The sequence below is a fragment of the Monodon monoceros genome, unplaced genomic scaffold (assembly GCF_005190385.1).
Source record: "Monodon monoceros isolate NGI ecotype Baffin Bay Population unplaced genomic scaffold, NGI_Narwhal_1 Super_Scaffold_12, whole genome shotgun sequence".
NCBI lineage: Eukaryota > Metazoa > Chordata > Mammalia > Artiodactyla > Monodontidae > Monodon > Monodon monoceros.
The window spans coordinates 116,023,544-116,044,091 of record NW_021703768.1 but is presented as its reverse complement, the minus strand read 5'-3'; the positions used below and the strand labels follow the sequence as shown (position 1 = coordinate 116,044,091).

Sequence of the window (20,548 nt, the reverse complement as noted above, 5' to 3'; positions counted from 1 at the left end):
GGAGGGCAGAGCCTAAGTGCACTTTGCCTCTGTATCTCCCATAACTTCATATCTACCAGAAGGTTAAAGTCTTGATTGAAATGAACCAAATTCATATCTTCACCAAAGAATGACCTCATAGGAAACACAAGTTGCATAAAAGAATTCAGAAGATTACAACTAAAAAAGAAAAGAGAAGGGAAGGGGAAGAGGAAAAGGAAGGGGAGGGGGAAGAAAAGATAAAATGCTTTAGGCCAAGTCAAGGTCAAGTAGACTGATGCTTCATAAAATCTCTTTCAACTTAGGCTACAAATCTAAGGAGAAATTGAGCTTTCATGAGAAACCTTGATCACATTTCCCCAGAAATCTGTTAACTTTGAGGGATGGTCAAGAGCCTGTAGTCTCCTCCCAAGTATAACTTACATCAAAGTTATTGAGGGCATATGCCAGTTCTCCTCCTCCTCCACCCTGGTGCTGGGAGGCATCATCTGACGCAGTAGCCTGGGCGGCATTAGAAATGCCTGTGACCGCCTGCTGCAGCTGCTTGTATATCAGGTCTCTGTTGGCCTTATAGGCTGCGACATCAGGGTGCTGTAGGCATGCCTGGGATGCAGTATAGAGGATTGGAATGTTTTTCTGCAGGATTCCTCTGGCTGCAGCCATCTGATCACGATGGCCCATATCTTTCAGTTCCTACAAGAGTAAAACAAGAATATGGGTTCTACTCATAAAAACTTGTCAGTGAATTCTGAAAAGTTAGAATTTCTACTAATTAGACAATATTTTCATTAACAGCCTGGCTTGAAAGTTCATCACAAAGGAGGCAGTATGGCTTAGTAGGTAAGAGTTCAAACTTTTCCAAAACACACAGACCTGAATTTGAATCTCCAGCTCTAATTTTTACTATTATGATCCTATTTAAACTCGCCATCCTCAGTTTCACCTTCTGTAAAATAGGAGCAATAATATTACCTCTTACAATTGTCTTGAGGATTAAATGGAACAATGCATGTAAAGCATCTAGAACAGCACTAAATAAAAAACAAAACATAAAACTGACTAGCATCTTGATTACAACTTTATAAAGATGGATGTACCTATTCCAACCAAAATAGAAAAATCAGAGACACATTTAAACACAGTAAAACTTATTAAGAGGATTTCTTTTTCATTAACTTATAAAAGTTCACTGAAAGATTTTTATGAAATTTGGGATGGGATACCACAAGTTTACACAAACTACGCAAACCAGCCAGGTGAGGATGTGGCAGGCTGTTCTCCCAAGTACAGAACATCTCCCCTCCCATATCCCAGAGACCACCTTAGGACCCGGATTATTAAGGCATAAAGCTGAGGCTCATGGACTCCATACCTTTAATCCAAAGGGTTTGTATTTCACTGTAATACTCTATAGACATGTAGTCTTAGGTGAAACTGTCCTTTTTCAATTTCCTCTACCCCATAATTATAATTCAGAGTTAAAAGGATTTGAGGTTCCTAACATGGTTTCAACTACCAGCATCTACTTGGTAAACTGGGTGAATATGCTAAGTGATAATTAAGTGATACCAATAATAAGCAAGATGGAAAGGGGGTATTTCTGGTACCCCTATGTTACTGCAATTACTCAGAGAAAACTAAGTCTTCAGTAAATGTGGACTGCCACCATAGAAGAGAAATATAAGTGATAACCATAACTGACCACCAACTGTTCCAACTCTATTTTACGTGTGATCCTAGAATTTCAATGTTAATGTCACCAACTGAATCCTAGAGTACAAATTTAAATGTTTTTAAAATGAGTATTACATGTACAAACAGTAAGAGAAAACTGACTTAGAAAGGCCAAAGTCAATTACTCAACTTAAAGTCTGACAGCTGTTTAATGGCTCATCTTTCTAAATGAGCTCCTGATTGAGCATTAGAACACCAAACCTCCTCCCTTTTCCTGAAACTTCATCTCACTATATGTTTTAGGTTTGCATCTTTATTCAAACCTTGTATAATATGACAGCTTACTTTTCCTCCTAGAATTCTTTTCTCATTTGTAATCTGAATTTGCAAGCAATAGCACACACCACTCCAAATGCCCTGTAGCACCATACATTAGGCTAAATATTCATAAACAGAACCCTGTGGATTTTGAGAATCAGTGATCATTTCAAGACTCAAGCTATGACAGGGGGTTGAGCCTCACCATTATGCTTAAACAGCTGGTGCACGTGTTCTGTATGGCATTGTCTAAATGTCTTGCCCTCACCACAACCTCAGGGACTTTTAAGTTTTCTAAGGAGGCATTTGCCTTTTAAGCACTTAATAATGTCCTTTGTTTTATAAAATGTTTTGCAATCAATTTTGGCATTCTTCCTAAGTATCTATAACCTAGATATCAGTACAGCCTCTTGTAAAGGTTAGCAAAGACACTTGTGGTCACCTGAAGTTATAATAGGTGCCAAAATTACTATTCAACATCTGACTTTCCTAAAGCCACTGCCTGGCCTGGTATGATAAACTCCTACCTTTCCAAAGACTACATCAGGTTCAATACTCAGAAATAGGACCCCATGGATTTAGAGAGTCGACGATCATTTCAACTATGACAAAGGTCTAGGGCTCACCATTATGCGTAAGCAGCTAGTGTACATGTTCTGTGTGGCATTTTCTAAATGTCTTGCCCTCATCACAATGTATCTTTGATAGACTTCTTTTAGAAGTACGGGGGATATATTTTAATCTATGATGAAAATGACAGCCACCATCGTTTGTCCTAACTGCTAAGATGTTCTATTTTCTCTCTTTAGAATTGCTTTTGCCGTAGGACAAAGAAACTACGTTTTGTTAAGATAGGAAAATAGACATGATCACAAGGCAGCACTACTTACTATAATAATGATCAATCATAAGAATTCTTTTCAAGATATATAGTCCTGATAAGTAACCCAGATTAGTGAAAAAAAGTGAGCTATTAAGCAGTGTAATAGATTACTTAGAAAATTATAGAGTTCCTTGGTCTACTTTAGCCTTCATGATTCACCAATTTGACCAATCCAGTTATATTTCAAACAGACTCAGGAACAAACAGAAAACATAAAGTGGAAATGACCCCTTTCAACATAATTTGAACCAACTATCACATGCAGTGACCAAGAAACAGAAGCTAAATTCTAAGCAATCCGTAACACTTTCTAACCAAGACCTGGAAATTCAAGTGCAAGTTTCCTCTCATGTCCCTCTTAACAATACAAAACTGTAGCCATAGATACTTTTTTTTTTGGCCACACCGCGCAGCATACAGAATCATAGTTCCCCACCAGGGATAGAACTCCGTGACCCCCGCACAGAGTCTTAACCACTGGACAGCAAGGGAAGTCCCCATAGATACTTTTGATCAGATGTCTTCTCTTGGATTCAAATGACTATACTTAAAGAAATGGTCCATGGTCCAACCCATCCAGTACAGGTGATTTACACATAAAACAGTGGCAGTACTATCCATTACCAATTTGTCTGTTCAGGCTTTCAGAAAAATAATCATGAAAGAGTTCACAGACTAGGTAAGAAGCACAACATTTTTACCAAACCTATTTCAACAAACTCATGTACCTGGGTGGGTAGATTGTAAACATCAAAGTATTCCATCTTTAGCATACTGGGGAGGCAGAATTGACAATGTAAGGCAGAGGTAGTCCTCTTCACAGGAACCAGGGTAGATGCTGGCAGATCCTTACCTCTGCCATCTATTTCACCCTTACAGTCAAATAAGAGCCTGCAGCCTAACAGAAATTCAAAACTTCTAGTCAGCAAATAATATTCTAGCCCAAGAAAGTAACAGATTATGGTCACACACAGAATCCCATTCCAGGATGGATCTGCAGTCCAGCAAAATGGGTTATTCTCTCTTTAGTTAAACAAATATTTATTGAACACTATTGTATCCAGGCAATGTTCTAGGCATTAGGGATTACAGTAGCAGTTTAAACAAAATCCCTGTCCTCTGGAGCCAGACAAGCCTAGGTTCAAAACCTGGCTCCACCACTTACTAGATGAATGTCCATGCCAAATTACTTAACCTCTCTATGCTACATACAGTTCCTTCACATATAAAAACTAATATCTGATCAATTATAGGATCTACCTTATAATGTTTCTGTAAAAATTAAACAAATTCGTGTTTATCAAGGAACTGTTACAGTGTTTAGCACATAGTAAACACCTTTTTAAAGTTATTCATTATTATTTTCAGCAACATCCTCACCCCCACACCATGTTCCAGAAAAACCTTAGAGACAAATAGGTAAATCCCAGAGTGCCTGTATATCTCGTAAGGTTCAACATTTCCTCACTGGGTGGCTGCTGCTTAAATGGTACAAGGGAGGCTAAAGCATCCAAGTACACACATCACATCCAAATACTGCTCTTGAGGAAACACCCTTATTCTGGACTAGGGCTGCCTGCAAATATAAAAGGCTTGATGAGGAGGTAAATTATTATACACCACACCTGGGAAGAGAAGGAAAGGTCAAAGGTGAAAACAGTCCAGGGTGCTAAGCATACAGCAGTAGAGGAATTCTGCCAGAAAACACACGTGCAAAATTGTGACCAGTAACTGAAGGAGGCCAATGGGCAGTATCTAAAAGGGAGCATGAAATTTCCACCAGGCTGGTACTTTACGATAAAATGAGTTGAGTTTAATTCCCAAAAACAGCACTAGTTTATAGAAATATACACCAAGGCCCAGGCCCTATAAAAAGTCACTTTACGATCAGAAGGCACACAGGCACCCACAGCCAGCCTATTCAACAAATTCTACTGTAGGAGGCTAAGGCTAAAGGTTAAAGAATTAGGTCCAAGGAAAACTATAAATGACCATGACATACTACAAACCCAAGACAAACTTTAAAATGTATCACTCAAGATACCAGCAGAGGGACTTCCCTGGTGGTCCCAATGGTTAAGAATCCACCTTCCAATGCAGGGGACGCGCGTTCAATCCCTGGTCTGGGAACGAAGATCCCACATGTCGCGGGGCAACTAAGTCTATGCACCACAACTAGAGAGCCCGAGTGCCACAACTAAGACCCAACGCAGGCAAACAAATTAATTAATTTTTAAAAAAAAAGATACCCACAGAAAACAGATGGTAAAATCAAGCTGGGCAATTCAAAGATGGTTTAGGGACTATGCTACAAAAGGTATGGGCAAAGTTCAGGAAAACCACAGGTTATTAGGGCACTTAGGCCCAAAGAGACAAAACGAGGCAGCAGTTACCAGAACCCAGGAAGTGAGGTGTGGGGAGAATACCACCCAAGAGAGGCTATGACTTTTAGCAACCCAGGGCAACCAGCAGGGAGGGATAAAACCCTATCCTCACTGTCCTCTGATCTCCTAATAGTGCTCCCAGTGGCCAACCCAACCAGAAGCCAGAGAGCAAAGAAGCCCCTGGATGCAGTCCAGACAGGTCAGGTCCCTGGGGCAGGGAGCAGGGTGACCAAGGGCAGAAAACAGACATGGAGGTGCTAACAGAAGATCATCTGGCATGTTAACCAATAATTTCAAGATTTTTATGACATCTTATTTGGGAAATGTTTGAAATTCACTACTTTTTTTTTTTTTTAAATACATCAGGGATTATGAAGGAACTCTTCATGGATTCATGGCACACAGAATTAAAACTCAGGCAGCATTACTTTCCAGTAAGTTTCTCCAGTAGCATACAAAATTCTAGACTATTATTGTGTTTATCTCAAGAACATCATCAATTTACTTATTCCACCATTTTGCAAAGATATGCAATAGTGTCAGTCTAAATGTTCTCACTTTCCTCAAATAATATTAAGTCTTGGGGCTTCCCTGGTGGCACAGTGGTTGAGAGTCCACCTGCCGATGCAGGGGACACGGGTTTGTGCCCTGGTCTGGAAAGATCCCACATGCCGCGGAGCGGCTGGGCCTGTGAGCCACGGCCGCTGAGCCTGCGCATCCGGAGCCTGTGCTCTGCAAAAGGAGAGGCCACAACAGTGAGAGGCCCGCATACCGCAAAAATAAAAAATAGTAAGTCTTCATAAGTCAAAATCAGACTAGGTTTTAAGACAGTAAGACTATTCACCAAACTTTATTTTTTAAATATAACTAACATTCATTTCACATATTCAAAAGAGAACTTATATCAAGAATGTTAAGTAAAATAAATTGTGAACATAATTTGGCCAGCTTGCCATATTTATAAAATTACCATACTATCATACAACAAGTTCTTCTTCGGATCAGTCAGCCCCAGCAAAAAGAAAAAAACTCTCTTGCACTATTGGTGGGAATGTAAATTGATACAGCCACTATGGAGAACAGTATGGACGCTCCTTAAAAAACTAAAAATGGAATTACCATATGACCCAGCGATCCCACTACTGGGCATATACCCAGAGAAAACCATAATTCAAAAAGACACATGCACCCCAATGTTCATTGCAGCACTATTTACAAGAGCCAGGTCATGGAAACAACCTAAATGCCCATAGACAGACGAATGAATAAAGAAGATGTGGTACACATATACAATGGAATATTACTCAGCCATAAAAAGGAACAAAATTGGGTCATTTGTAGAGACGTGGATGGATCTAGAGACTGTCATACAGAGTGAAGTAAGTCAGAAAGAGAAAAACAAATATCATATATTAACACATATATGTGGAACCTAGAAAAATGGTACAGATGAACCAGTTTGCAGGGCAGAAATAGAGACACAGATGTAGAGAACAAATGTATGGACACCAAAGGGGGGAAGTGGTGGGGCGGGGTGGTGGGGGGTGGTGTGATGAATTGGGAGATTGGGATTGACATATATACACTAATATGTATCAAATGGATACCTAATAAGAACCTGTAGAATTCAAAAAGAAAAACCTACTTGTGATTTATGTGATGGAAACATAAGCCAACACAAGGACAAATGATAAAAGCACACTGAGCCTACACTAACAAAATTACTCAGGCAATACAACAAATCTAGCTATATTATCAAGTGTAATATTAAGTACTGGAAATGTAAAACCAGGGTATCATATGTACAGATTCAGTCTGATCACACCTTACAGCTTAAAATACGAGCAATAACTACTATTCACCAACTGCCCACTGCTGAGGGCCTACTGAGTGTCTGGCACTATATTAAATACTTCACACACATTCTTTAATTTAATTCTCTCAACCCTGTGGGGTAGAATTTTATACTAATGTAAATGTAACCAAATGAAAGCTGAAGTCTCCAAATCTGAGGCTGTCATATACTGGACATTTACAGTATTGACCCCATGTTCCTCATGCCTGTCAGAGTTCTTGCTGAATGTTCCTATTCTCAGGAAGGCTACCACTGTCACAGACAAGAAGGCAGATCTTCATTACTCTGAGTCAGATAGAGTTAACTGCTTTCCTCTTACCAATGATTAGTAAGGAATGGGTATGTTATACAATCCGTATTTAGGGCAAATCTGTTAGAGGCTTCTAGATCATTTGCTTATAACGAGAGACATATGGAAGAAACAGTCCTTTTTTTTCTCACTGGACACATTGATGCGTGCAAATGTCATACCTAGAGCTTCTACAGCCATCCAGTGCCAGGCACACTGAAGATGGTAAATGCTGGAAAATGTCAAGAAACTGAATGCTTGATGATACTGCAAAGCCTTTAAATTTAACAACCCTGAAGTCACTTAACCTAACTTGGGGCTTCTAATTAGTGAGAATATAAACCCCTCAATGTTCAAGCAGTTTTGGAGCTCGGTTTTCTGTAAACTGCAGCATAAAATATTTTAACCAATACAGGTATTGGCTAACAATAATAAGAATTCGGGACTTCCCTGGTGGCGCAGTGGTTAAGAATCCGCCTGCCAATGCAGGGGACACGGGTTCGAGCCCTGGTCCAGGAAGATCCCACATGCTGCGGAGCAACTAAGCCCGTGAGTCACAACTACTGAGCCTGCGTGGCACAGCTACTGAAGCCCATGCGCCTAGAGCCCGTGCTCCGCAACAAAAGAAGCCCGAGCACCATAACGAAGAGTAGCCCCTGCTCGCCGTAACTAGAGAAAGCCCGCACGCAGCAATGAAGACCCAACACAGCCAAAAATTAATTCATTAATTTTTAAAAAAATAAGAATTCATCTACTCAGCGCTCTTTAAAAATAAGAATAGCACAAGCTTGACCAGGACTATGGAAATTATAAGAGCTGGATGGTGACACATGCATCCCCCCTAAGGAACACACATCTAACACACAGCATCCAGGAAGGGCACAGGGAAGACTTCAAGCACCCCAACAGCAAAATGCCAAAGGGCTAGCAAAGGCTGGAAAAATAGGAACACTGATCCACATACCACACAACACAAATTCCTAACACTATGAAAACTACTTGAATGGTAAGAAACACTTTAAAAGTTACAAAATATGGAGGGGGAGGTACTTTCTGGTATAGAAGTAATTCCAGTATGTTTTGACTAGTTTAAGTTTTTAAAAGTTTGAATTAAACTCCACCACCAACTCAAGTTCATCCTTGAACACACAGAACAAAAGCCTATCACTTCTCCAGACACTATCACAAACTGCTAAGCTACCTAAAGTAAAATTTTCACAGGAATCAAAATAGGAGCAAAACATGAGTACAACTCAATACTAACTTTATTAACAATACTGAAAGGACACACCATAAACTAAATATTTTAATGGAACTATATTAGCAGAGGGAGATATTGGTACCTTTTGAAAACTTAGGTAAAATCGATTTTTCCCACTAGGTAATAATATAAACAACTTAAATGTATCCCCAAATCATGGTTGTACCTGTTGTCTTTTGGCTGCCATAATGTTCAACTTATCCACTTCAGGTTTCAGGGCCTTATATTGTATTCCCAAGTCCTGTTCAGTGCCAGCATTCCTCAGTTTCAAGATACCGTCTTCTACCTATAAAACACACACCCCCAAAAGAAAAATTCTCAACAATAGAAGTCTGTACATAAAGAAGATCTAGAATTTTTTATTCCTTTCGACAGCTACTCACATAGCAATCCAAACTTCCTCTTCAATTTACATGGCCCTCAAACATTTGAGCAGCTACTACATGGGAGTTTTACGGGAGGTGGGGAAGGACAGCATTATTGTGACTTCCATCTAAAAGGATACAATTTAACATATCTTGATTTCTCAACTCTGAAACTCTACTGGTACAAGGAAATGTTTAATCACTACCACAAAAAGGGAAGGAGTCAAAACAAAACCTTTTCTGTAAATTCTTTATTAGAACAAAGACAACACAGGTTCACAGCAGAGCCAGTATGATGTTCACTTGGAACAGAGGAGTGAGTGGAAATTAAAAACATTCCTGGTCCATTTAGGTAAACCAAGTTCAAAACCAAACCAAACCCTAAGAAATGTTGAACTAAGTATGGCCAGCAGCAGCCTCGCTGTGATAGAACAAATTACAGACATAGGCCTATACTTACAACTTTCAGCTGAACAAGTAATTTGTAGACATCTGCCATGTCAGCCAAAATAAGCAGCCGGGTAACAGCAGAGAGCAAAGCTCGAGCTGCCCGAACCATGTTGCCACGCTTCACGGAAGAGCAGGGATCATCTGCAAACTCTCCGGCAGCACTCTTCATCAAATCACCTGTTTTACAGAATAGAAAAACAAACTCAGCAGAATGAACCAAATAACTGGTCTACATTTTAAAAAAATAAAAATAATTCAAACTTTGTATACTTCATGTGCAGAATTTAGTTTAAGGATTTTTATTTTTGTTGTTTTGTTTTCTAGCTGTCCCTAAGAAAAAGCACCTTCATACATCCCTGGTAAAAGCACAATATCTAGAAAGTGATTTAGCACTAATGTATCAAGAGCCTTAAAAATACTTCTTTCCATTGATCTAATAATACTCCTTTCCAAGAAGGACCATTATATGTATCCTAATGGAAAAAAAAAAAAAATTCAAGATTTGAATGGGAGAAAAAAAATGGATCTAATGCAATGTACCCTCACATCCACAAAATGATACAGAAACACAGCAACCATTATGTAGGACCATCATACTTCATTAACCATCACAACTACCTAACGCATACAGCTCAAAGAGAAACTCACTGGTATGTTCAGTCACTGACTCGTTCATTTTCCTCATAGCAAAACACTTTCAACAGCTCAAATGCTCAACCAAGCATCTAGTTAAGTAAATTATGGTAAAGCCTACAATTGACTATTATGCAAATATTAACACATATATGGGAAAAAATGTTAAAGCTTTTGATGAAACCTTAAGCAGAAAAAATAAAAGATGAAATGATAAATGTATGTAATCTGTGTTTAAAAAATACAGAAAAGACTGGAGTCAAAAGACAAACAGGGGGCTTCCCTGGTGGCGCAGTGGTTGAGAGTCTGCCTGCCAATGCGGGGGACGCGAGTTCGTGTCCCGGTCCAGGAGGATCCCGCGTGCCGCGGAGCGGCTGGGCCCATGAGCCATGGCCGCTGGGCCTGCGTGTCCGGAACCTGTGCTCCACAGCGGGAGAGGCCGCGGCAGCGGGAAGCCCGCGTACCGCAAAAAAAAAAAAAAAAAAAAAGACAAATAGGGACTTCCCTGGTGGTCCAGGGGTAAAGAATCCTCCTTCCAATGCAGGGGACGCAGGTTTGATCCCTGTCGGGGAACTGAGATCCCACATGCCGTGGGGCAACTCAGCCCGTGCGCCACAACTATTGAGCTCAAGCGCCTCAACAAGAGAGCCCAAGTGCCACAAACCACAGAGTCCAAGTGCCCTGGAGCCCGCACGCCACAACTAGAGAGAGAAAACCCACACACCACAACTTGAGAGAAGCCCATGGGCCACAAAGAAAGATCCGCATGCCTCAACGAAGATCCCGCGTGCAGCAACTAAGACCCGAAGCAGCCAAAAAAAATAATAATTTTTTTAAAAAAGACAAATAATAGTTATACTAGGTTACAATCTGACTCTTTACATTATTCTGTACTTATGAAAACATTTTCTATAACAGGTATTATATCCATAATTTTTAAAATTAGGCTAAAAACATACATTTTACTATAGTTATTAGGAATATCCAACTTATACAATCCCGGCTTCAACAATGCTAAGAAGTTACTTATAACATTTCCTAGAAACTTGTAAAATAACTTATACTTTTTTGTTATCTGTTTCTAATAACAATCATTTAAGGTGCCTATCGTTTCTCTTTTCTTATAGCTGAAAGCAACTGTAGGGCCAGGGCTGTGTCTGTTCCACCAGTTATACTGACAGTGCCTCTATGGTGACTATCTTTGGATTCCTAGAAAATTACTCCCTTCCTTGGCTGAACATGTCCACTTCAGATTAAAGCCTAAAGGCTATTCACTGTCTCATCTCCTCCACAAATGTAAAAAAAGTGCACTATCAAGAAGCCTAGCTACTTCTTTTTTTTTTAATTTATTTATTTTGGGCTACATTGGATCTTCATTGCTGTGTGCAGGCTTTCTTTAGTTGTGGCAAGTGTGGGGCTACTCTTCGTTGCGGTGCGCGGGCTTCTCACTGCACTGGCTTCTTTTGTTGTGGAGAACTGGCTCTAGGCACACAGGCTTCAGTAGTTGCGGCTCGCGGGCTCTAGAGCGCAGGCTCAGTAGTTGTGGTGCACAGGCTTAGCTGCTCCAAGGCATGTGGGATCTTCCTGGACCAGGGATCGAACCCGTGTCCCCTGCATTGGCAGGCGGATTCTTAACCACTGTGCCACCAGGGAAGTCCTAGAAGCCTAGCTACTTCTGAAGAGACCTACGAAATTTCTCCTAGCTATCAAATTTAGTTGCAGAATGTGAGATTAGGGGGAAAAAGTTAAATTCACCCTCAGATTCATGTATTAATTAGGCTAAGAAGCACAATATAGTATTAAGAGCAAAGACAAGCTCTGCGTATTTGTCAGGTCAGAAATAACTCACAATGAAGAAGTTCATAGTTAAAAGTTTTCCTGGATCTAAGATACAGACATACGACAATTACGTGGATACTTAACAAAAATGTTATTTTATGGTACTTAAAAAGACAGAGCTCAGCCATTCATTTATTTATTCAACAAATATTTGAGCACCCACTATACATTAAAGGGCAGCGATATAGTGCTCAAGAAACAGCCCATGTCCTCATGGAGCTCTATGGAGGGGGTAAGACAGACAAGCAAACAATTAAAAGCTGATTAAGACAAGGCGCCTGTACTCAAAGGGCCTACAAATTAGGGAATATTACAATGCAGTCAAAATTACAATAGCACTGTGGACAAGGTGCTATGGGAATATATCAGGAAAAGTTATTTACTCATGTAAGAAGTTGTCCCTAAAGGCTTGCAGAAAAAGATATTCGCCTAATATTAATTTTAAGCAAGGGATATTAAATAAGAAATATTGGCCTTATACAATAAAAAGAATTCCACCTATTTATTGAGAGCATATTACACAAACAAATAAATCCAGTGCCACGGATAAGAAGCTGAGCAAGACTTACCTCTGCTTTCACATGGTTTATAAACCAGAAAAGAAGAAAGTGATCACACAGAAATTATGTAGCATTTTTAACATACGAGCTTTAAGAAAGGCACAGAGTAGCATAGGGTCAAAAAAGGAAGCACTAAACGACCAGTTTGGGGTATAAGTGAAATGCCAACAACAGTTTTATTGAAGACATGGTCCTCTGAAATGGACTCTACCCTCAAAGGACAGGAATAACTTGGGACAGTAGAGTTAAGGGAGCTGGCACCTCAAGCAAAAGGAACAGCAACATAGTAATATCTAACATTTATTGAATGCCCACTCCATGGCACTACACTTATTTTATTTAATCCTATGAACCACCTAGAAAGTAGGTGGTATTAGCCCTTCTTTACAAAAGAGATAACTAAAGCTTAGGCAAGTTAACTAACTTAACAGTAACTAACTTAACTTGATTAAGTTAGTTACTATTTCACCTAATAGTAAATGAGAGAGACAGGATTTGTAATGCTTAATGCCTATGTTCTTAGAACCACTTAACAAGCTGGGTATACAATAAAAAGGCATGTTTGAGTTCTCTAGTTTAACTTGGAAGTAAAGGATGTGTATAGAAGCATCAGATGATCGGGGGGCGGGGGGTGGATATGATGATGGGTAGAAAGGCCATGGACAAACAGAGCACAAACAAGAATCCCTGAGCCAAAGAGCGAAGTCAAAGTCAACCTAACAAAAGCATATATAATAAACCTGGCCAGTAATATGGGTCAGAAAGCCACAGTAAGAGCCCAGGAAAGAACAGTAGTAAATTATAAATGCAGGGGTCAAATGATATGATAACCTTTGATTATTAAGAGGGAGGGGGGGAATTCCCTGGCAGTCCAGTGGTTAAGGACTCCACAATTTCACTGTCAAGGGCCCGGGTTCAATCCCTGGTTGGGGAACTAAGATCCCACAAGCTGGGTGGCGCAGCTAAAAAAAAAAAAAAAAAAAAAAAAAGTAAGGGAAAAGAAAGCATGGTGGAAGATTACTTAAAGGATTCAAGGTACAGCTGTTCTGAGATGGAGAGGAGGCCAGGGCATACTACATGTATGCACATGAACTGGGGAAGATTTAAAAAAAAAAAAAAAAAAAAAGCTGCAGCCCTTGAGACTGTGGCTTTAGGAGTAAGGGAAAGAAGACTCTGTGACAAGAGAAACAAAGAGACCCAAGATGACAAACTGTCTAAAACAAGAAGATAAGCATTTGCAAAGGAAAAATGGTCAACAAAATCAAATATATACATATAAATCACTGGAATAGAATTGAGAATCCAGAAATACAGTAAATTAATTTTCAACAAGGCTGCCAAGACCATTCAATAGGGGAAAAACAGTGTTTTTAGCAAATAGTACTGGGACAACTGAATATCCACACGAAAAACAATGAAGTTGGACCCCTACCTCATGCCATATACTTTCAAAATAGATCAAAACCAAATGTAAGAGCTACAATTATAAAACAGTTAGAAGAAAACACTGATAAAGTCTTCAAGAACTCTGATTAGGCAATGGTTTCTTAGCTATGACACCTAAAGTGTCATATATAAAGAAAAAAGATAAAAACTGGACATCATCAAAATTAAAAATTTTTGTGCTTCTAAGGACACTATCAAGAAAATGAAAAGACCCACAGAATGGGAGAAAATTTTTGAAAACCATATATCTGATAAGGATCCACTATCCACATTATATAAAGAAGTCTTAAAATCAACAATAAAAAGACAAATAATCCAATTTAAAATAGGCAAAGGAAATATACCACACCTCTCCAAGGAAGATATATAAATGGTTAATAAGCACATGAAAAGATGCCCAACCTCATTTGCTGTAAGGGCAATGCATATCAAAATCACTAAATATAATCATTCAAGAATGAAGGCAAGGAGATTGGTTCAAGATGGAGGAACAGAAGAACGTGCTCTCACTCCCTCTTGTGAGAACACCAGAATCACAACTAACTGAACAATCATTGAAAGGAAGACACTGGAACTCACCAAAAAAGATACCCCACATTCAAAGACAAAGGAGAAGCCACAATGAGCCGGTAGGAGGGGCGCAATCACAATAAAATCAAATCCCATAACTGCTGGGTGGGTGACTCACACACTGGAGAACACTTATACCACAGAAGTCCACCCACTGGAGTGAAAGTTCTGAGCCCCATGTCAGGCTTCCAAACCAGGGGGTCTGGCCACAGGAGGAGAAATTCCTAGAGAATCAGACTTTGAAGGCTAGCAGGATTTGATTGCAGGAGTTCAACAGGACTGCGGAAAACAGAGGCTCCACTGTTGGAGGGCACACACAAAGTAGTGTGCATATAAGGACCCAGGGGAAGGAGCAGTGACCCCAGGGGAGTCTGAACCAGACCTACCTGCTAGTGTGGGACGGTCTCCTGCAGAGGTGGGGGCGGTGGCTCCATCTCACCGTGAGGACAAGGACACTGGCAGCAGAAGTTCTGGGGAGTACTCCTTGGTGTGATCCCTCCCAGAGTCTGCCATTAGCCACACCAAAGAGCCCAGGTAGGCTCCAGTGTTGGGTTGCCTCAGGCCAAACAACCAACAGGGAGGGAACCCAGCCCCACCCATCAGCAGTCAAGTGGATTAAAGTTTTACTGAGCTCTGCCCACCAGAGCAACAGCCAGCTCTACCCACCACCAGTCCCTCCCATCAGGAAACTTGCACACCTCTTAGATAGCCTCATCCACCAGAAGGCAGAAAGCAGAAGCAGGAACTACAATCCTGCAGCTTGTGGAACAAAACACATTCACAGAAAGACAGACAAGATGAAAAGGCAGAGGGCTACGTACCAGACGAAGGAACAAGATAAAACCCCCAAAAAACAACTAAATGAAGTGGAGATAGGCAACCTTCCAGAAAAAGAATTCAGAATAATGACAGTGATGATGATCCAGGACCTTGGAAAAAGAATGGAGGCAAAGATCAAGAAGATGCAAGAAATGTTTAACAAAGACCTAGAAGAATTAAAGAACAAACAAACAGAGATGAACAATACAATAATTGAAATGAAAACTACACTAGAAGGAATCAATAGCAGAACAACTGAGGCAGAATTACGGATAAGTGACCTGGAAGACAGAATGGTGGAATTCACTGCTGCGGAACAGAAGAAAGAAGAAATAATGAAAAGAAATGAAGACAGACTAAGAGACCTCTGGGACAACATTAAACACAACAACATTCGCATTATAGGGGTCCCAGAAGGAGAAGAGAGAGAAAAAGGACCTGAGAAAATATTTGAAGAGATTATACTCGAAAACTTCCCTAACACGGGAAAGGAAATAGCCACCCAAGTCCAGGAACCGCAGGGAGTCCCATACAGGATAAACCCAAGGAGAAACACACCGAGACACATAGTAATCAAATTGGCAAAAATTAAAGACAAAGAAAAATTATTGAAAGCAGCAAGGGAAAAACAACAAATAACATACAAGGGAACTCCCATAAGGTTAACAGCTGATTTCTCAGCAGAAACTGTACAAGCCAGAAGGGGGTGGCATGATACACTTAAAGTGATGAAAGGGAAGAACCTACAACCAAGATTATTCTACCCGGCAAGGATCTCATTCACATTCCATGGAGAAATCAAAAGCTTTACAGACAAGCAAAAGCTAAGAGAATTCAGCAACACCAAACCAGCTCTACAACAAATGCCAAAGGAACTTCTCTAAGTGGGAAACACAAGAGAAGAAAAGGACCTACAAAAACAAACCCAAAACAATTAAGAAAATGGTCATAGGAACATACATATCGATAATTACCTTAAACGTGAATGGATTCAATGCTCCAACCAAAAGACAAAGGCTTGCTGAATAGATACAAAAACAAGACCCATATATATGCTGTCTACAAAAGACCCACTTCAGACCTAGGGACACATACAGACTGAAAGTGAGGGGATGGAAAAAGATATTCCATGCAAATGGAAATCAAAAGAAAGCTGGAGTAGCAATACTCTTATCAGATAAAATAGACTTTAAAATAAAGAATGGTACAAGAGACAAGGAAGGACACTACATAATGATCAAGGGATCAATCCAAGAAGAATATATAACAATTATAAACATATATGCACCCAACGCAGGAGCACCTCAATACATAAGGCAACTGCTAAAAGCTATAAAAGAGGAAATTGACAGTAACACAATAATAGTGGGGGACTTTAACACCTCACTTACACCAGTGGACAGATCAAACAGAAAATTAATAAGGAAACACAAGCTTTAAATGACACAATAGACCAGACAGATTTAATTGATATTTATAGGACATTCCATCCAAAAACAGCAGATTACACTTTCTTCTCAAGTGCGCACAGAACATTCTCCAGGATAGATCACATCTTGGGTCACAAATCAAGCCTCAGTAAATTTAAGAAAACTGAAATCATATCAAGCATCTTTTCTGACCACAACGCTATCATATTAGAAATCAATTACAAGGAAAAAAACGTAAAAAACACAAACACATGGAGGCTAAACAATACGTTACTAAACAGCCAAGAGATCACTGAAGAAATCAAAGAGGAAATCAAGAAATACTGACAGACAAATGATAATGAAAACACGATGATCCAAAACCTATGGGATGCAGCAAAAGCAGTTCTAAGAGGGAAGTTTATAACTATACAAGCCTACCTCAACAAACAAGAAACATCTCAAATAAACAATCTAACCTTACACCTAAAGGAACTAGAGAAAGAACAAACAAAACCCAAAGTTAGCAGAAGGAAAGAAATCATAAAGATCAGAGCAGAAATAAATGAAATAGAAGCAAAGAAAACAACAGCAAAGATCAATAAGCTGGTTCTTTGAGAAGATAAACAAAATTGATAAACCATTAGCCAGACTCATCAAGAAAAATAGGGAGAGGACTCAAATCACAAAAATTAGAAATGAAAAAGGAGAAGTTACAACAGACACCGCAGAAATACAAAGTATCCTAAGAGACTACTACAAGCAACTCTATGCCAATAAAATGGACAACCTGGAAGAAATGGACAAATTCTTAGAAAGGTATAACCTTCCAAGACTGAACCAGGAAGAAATAGAAAATATGAACAGACCAATCACAAGTAATGAAATTGAAACTGTGATTAAAAATCTTCCAACAAACAAAAGTCCAGGACCAGATGGCTTCACAGGTAAATTCTATCAAACATTTAGAGAAGAGCTAACACCCATCCTTCTCAAACTCCTCAAAAAAATTGTAGAGGAAGGAACACTCCCAAACTCATTCTATGAGGCCACCATCACCCTGATATCAAAACCAGACAAAGATACTACAAAAAAAGAAAATTACAGACCAGTATCACTGATGAATATAGATGCAAAAATCCTCAACAAAATACTAGCAAACAGAATCCAACAATATATTAAAAGGATCATACACCATGATCAAGTGGGATTTATCCCAGAGATGCAAGGATTCTTCAATATATGCAAATCAATCAATGTGATACACCATATTAACAAATTGAAGAATAAAAACCATATGATCTTCTCAAGAGTTGCAGAAAACACTTCTGAGAAAATTCAACACCCATTTATGATAAAAACTCTCCACAAAGTGGGCATAAGAGGGAACTACTTCAACATAATAAAGGCCATATATGACAAACCCACAGCAAACATTCTCAATGGTGAAAACCTGAAAGCATTTCCTCTAAGATCAAGAACAAGACAAGGATGTCCACTCTCACCACTATTATTCAACATAGTTTTGGAAGTCCTAGCCATGGCAATCAGAGAAGAAAAACAAATAAAAAGAATACAAATTGGAAAAGAAGAAGTAAAACTGTCACTGTTTGTAGATGACATGATACTATACATAGAGAATCCTAAAGATGCCACCAGAAAACTACTAGAGCTAATCAATGAATTTGGTAAAGCTGCAGGGTACAAAATTAATGCACAGAAATCTCTTGCGTTCCTATATACCAATGATGAAAAATCTGAAAGAGAAATTAAGGAAACACTTCCATCTACCATTGCAACAGAAAGAATACCTAGGAATAAACCTACCTAGGGAAACAAAAGACCTGTATGCAGAAAACTATAAGACACTGACAAAAGAAATTAAAGATGATACCAACAGATGGAGAGATATACCACGTTCTTGGATTGGAACAATCAATATTGTGAAAATGACTATACTACCCAAAGCAATCTACAGATTCAGTGCAATCCTTATCAAATTACCAATGGCATTTTTTACGGGAACTAGAACAAAAAATCTTAAAATCTGTATGGAGAACAAACCCCGAACACCCAAAGCAGTCTTGAGGGAAAAAAGCGGAGCTGGAGGAATCAGACTCCCTGACTTCAGGTTATACTACAAAGCTACAGTAATCAAGACAATATGGTACTGGCACAAAAACATATATCCTATTTACAACTTCCCATCCCCAAAGCCCACGCCATACTATAAAAATGGCTCCTAGTCACAATGCCATAGCAGAGGGCACCAAGTCCTCAGAAATTCAGCTATGGAAACATCTCTATAAGCCTTCAAAAGTCCTCCAAGGAGACTCAAAATATAGAGCAAAGTTATATTTTCCCTAAAAACAATACTAAGGATACTTCTAATATGCTCCTTGGCCAGAACTTTTTCTATCTTTAGGTCCAGAAAAAGACAAGAACTCGGCCAGCCCAGCAGAGGAACATGGTTTATCTTCTGTAAGTTATATAATCTACCAGCTCCAGGTGTCTTTATTAATGAAAAAAAAAACCTTTTTTTAAAATTTCCACCTTAAATAGCAGATATACAATAATCTGTACTGCACAATGAGAATGGAAATCACAAAATATTTATGTCATGGGGGAGACTACACCAACATACACGAAAATATTAACAGAGGTGGTATAGCATAAGGTTGTATAGCCCGATGGGTGATTATTTTCTGCTCTGTGTGGGTTTTCTTTTTTAACTTTCTATAATGAATATCTTTTTAAAGAAAAAAGTCTTCAAATAATTTTAAAATGTAAAATATCCTTAATCCATGTCTGTGATACATAAAACTGAGGTTTTCCTAGAAACGAATAACTTAAAGCACTCCAAGAAAGTCTATATGCAAATTTTCTTTTTTCAAAGATATAAAAAAATCCCATGGCTACTAGTGTCACTGCAAAAAGGAAAAAGGAAAATTAGCATACATTATGAAATAAAAGCTTTGTAAAATCAGCTATCTTGAGAAGCTTATCCAAAATATGGGAAAGCCAACTGGTAAAATAAGGGGCCCATCTGCAGACCCAATCTTATTGTCATTATTTTTTTGTTTAGTTGCTGCAGGAGAAGCTCAACTATTATACAGACCCTAACTAGACACTTCTTAAATAGAACATTTTATAAGACCATATTGTTTGTTATCAACTGCCAGATCCAAAAGAAAAGATATTTTAAGACATCCACCTGAATATGCTTTTGAGGACCAGCAAACACAGCCCTGTGTTAAAATGACAGAAGCTTCCAGGAGAAGAGTTAAAAGCCATTCATCATCTTAAACATGTTCCAATTATTTATTCATTTCATGATCAACTTCATGTCCATATGTGTAATTCTGATTCCCCCTCTCCCACTAATTTCCTGGATCACCTTGGTAAAGTCACTTTGATCTCTCTATCTCAAAATGATTTTAACTGTCTAAAATTTTTCATTCTCTCAGATATCTCATACTATCCTTGTTAACAATGGCAGGCTTCAGTCTTTAAAATAAAAACTGTCCTATTTACCACACTCCTTTTAAGTTTTTGAAAAGTGAATAAAACTCTGGTCATAAATATATTAAAGAGAAGTCTTTAGCTTTCTGGTTCAAAATAACCTTCTTAAATCATATTACTCTATAGAGGATATTATTCAGCCAATAAAAATTATGTTGTAGGAAAGTACTTAATGATACTGAAAGATGTTCAGGACCCATTAAGTGAAAAAAATAAATGAGCAAAACATAGTGCTACCCATGTGAGTATATTCATAAAAAACAAACTGGAGGGGTCAAGACCAAAATGTTAA

At 38.9% G+C, this 20,548-nt stretch overlaps 1 protein-coding gene across 1 annotated transcript in view; it reads right to left on the bottom strand.

Annotated features, from left to right (window-relative positions):
• CTNNA1 (catenin alpha 1) overlaps window positions 1-20,548 on the bottom strand; it is a 166,390-nt gene that overhangs the window by 102,085 nt on the left and 43,757 nt on the right. Inside the window, exons 4-6 of the mRNA XM_029215977.1 lie at window positions 9,469-9,635; window positions 8,810-8,929; window positions 403-672 (exon numbers count right to left, since the gene is read on the bottom strand). Of these exons, the coding sequence (XP_029071810.1) occupies window positions 403-672; window positions 8,810-8,929; window positions 9,469-9,635 (557 nt within the window). The remainder of the gene's footprint in view (window positions 1-402; window positions 673-8,809; window positions 8,930-9,468; window positions 9,636-20,548) is intronic.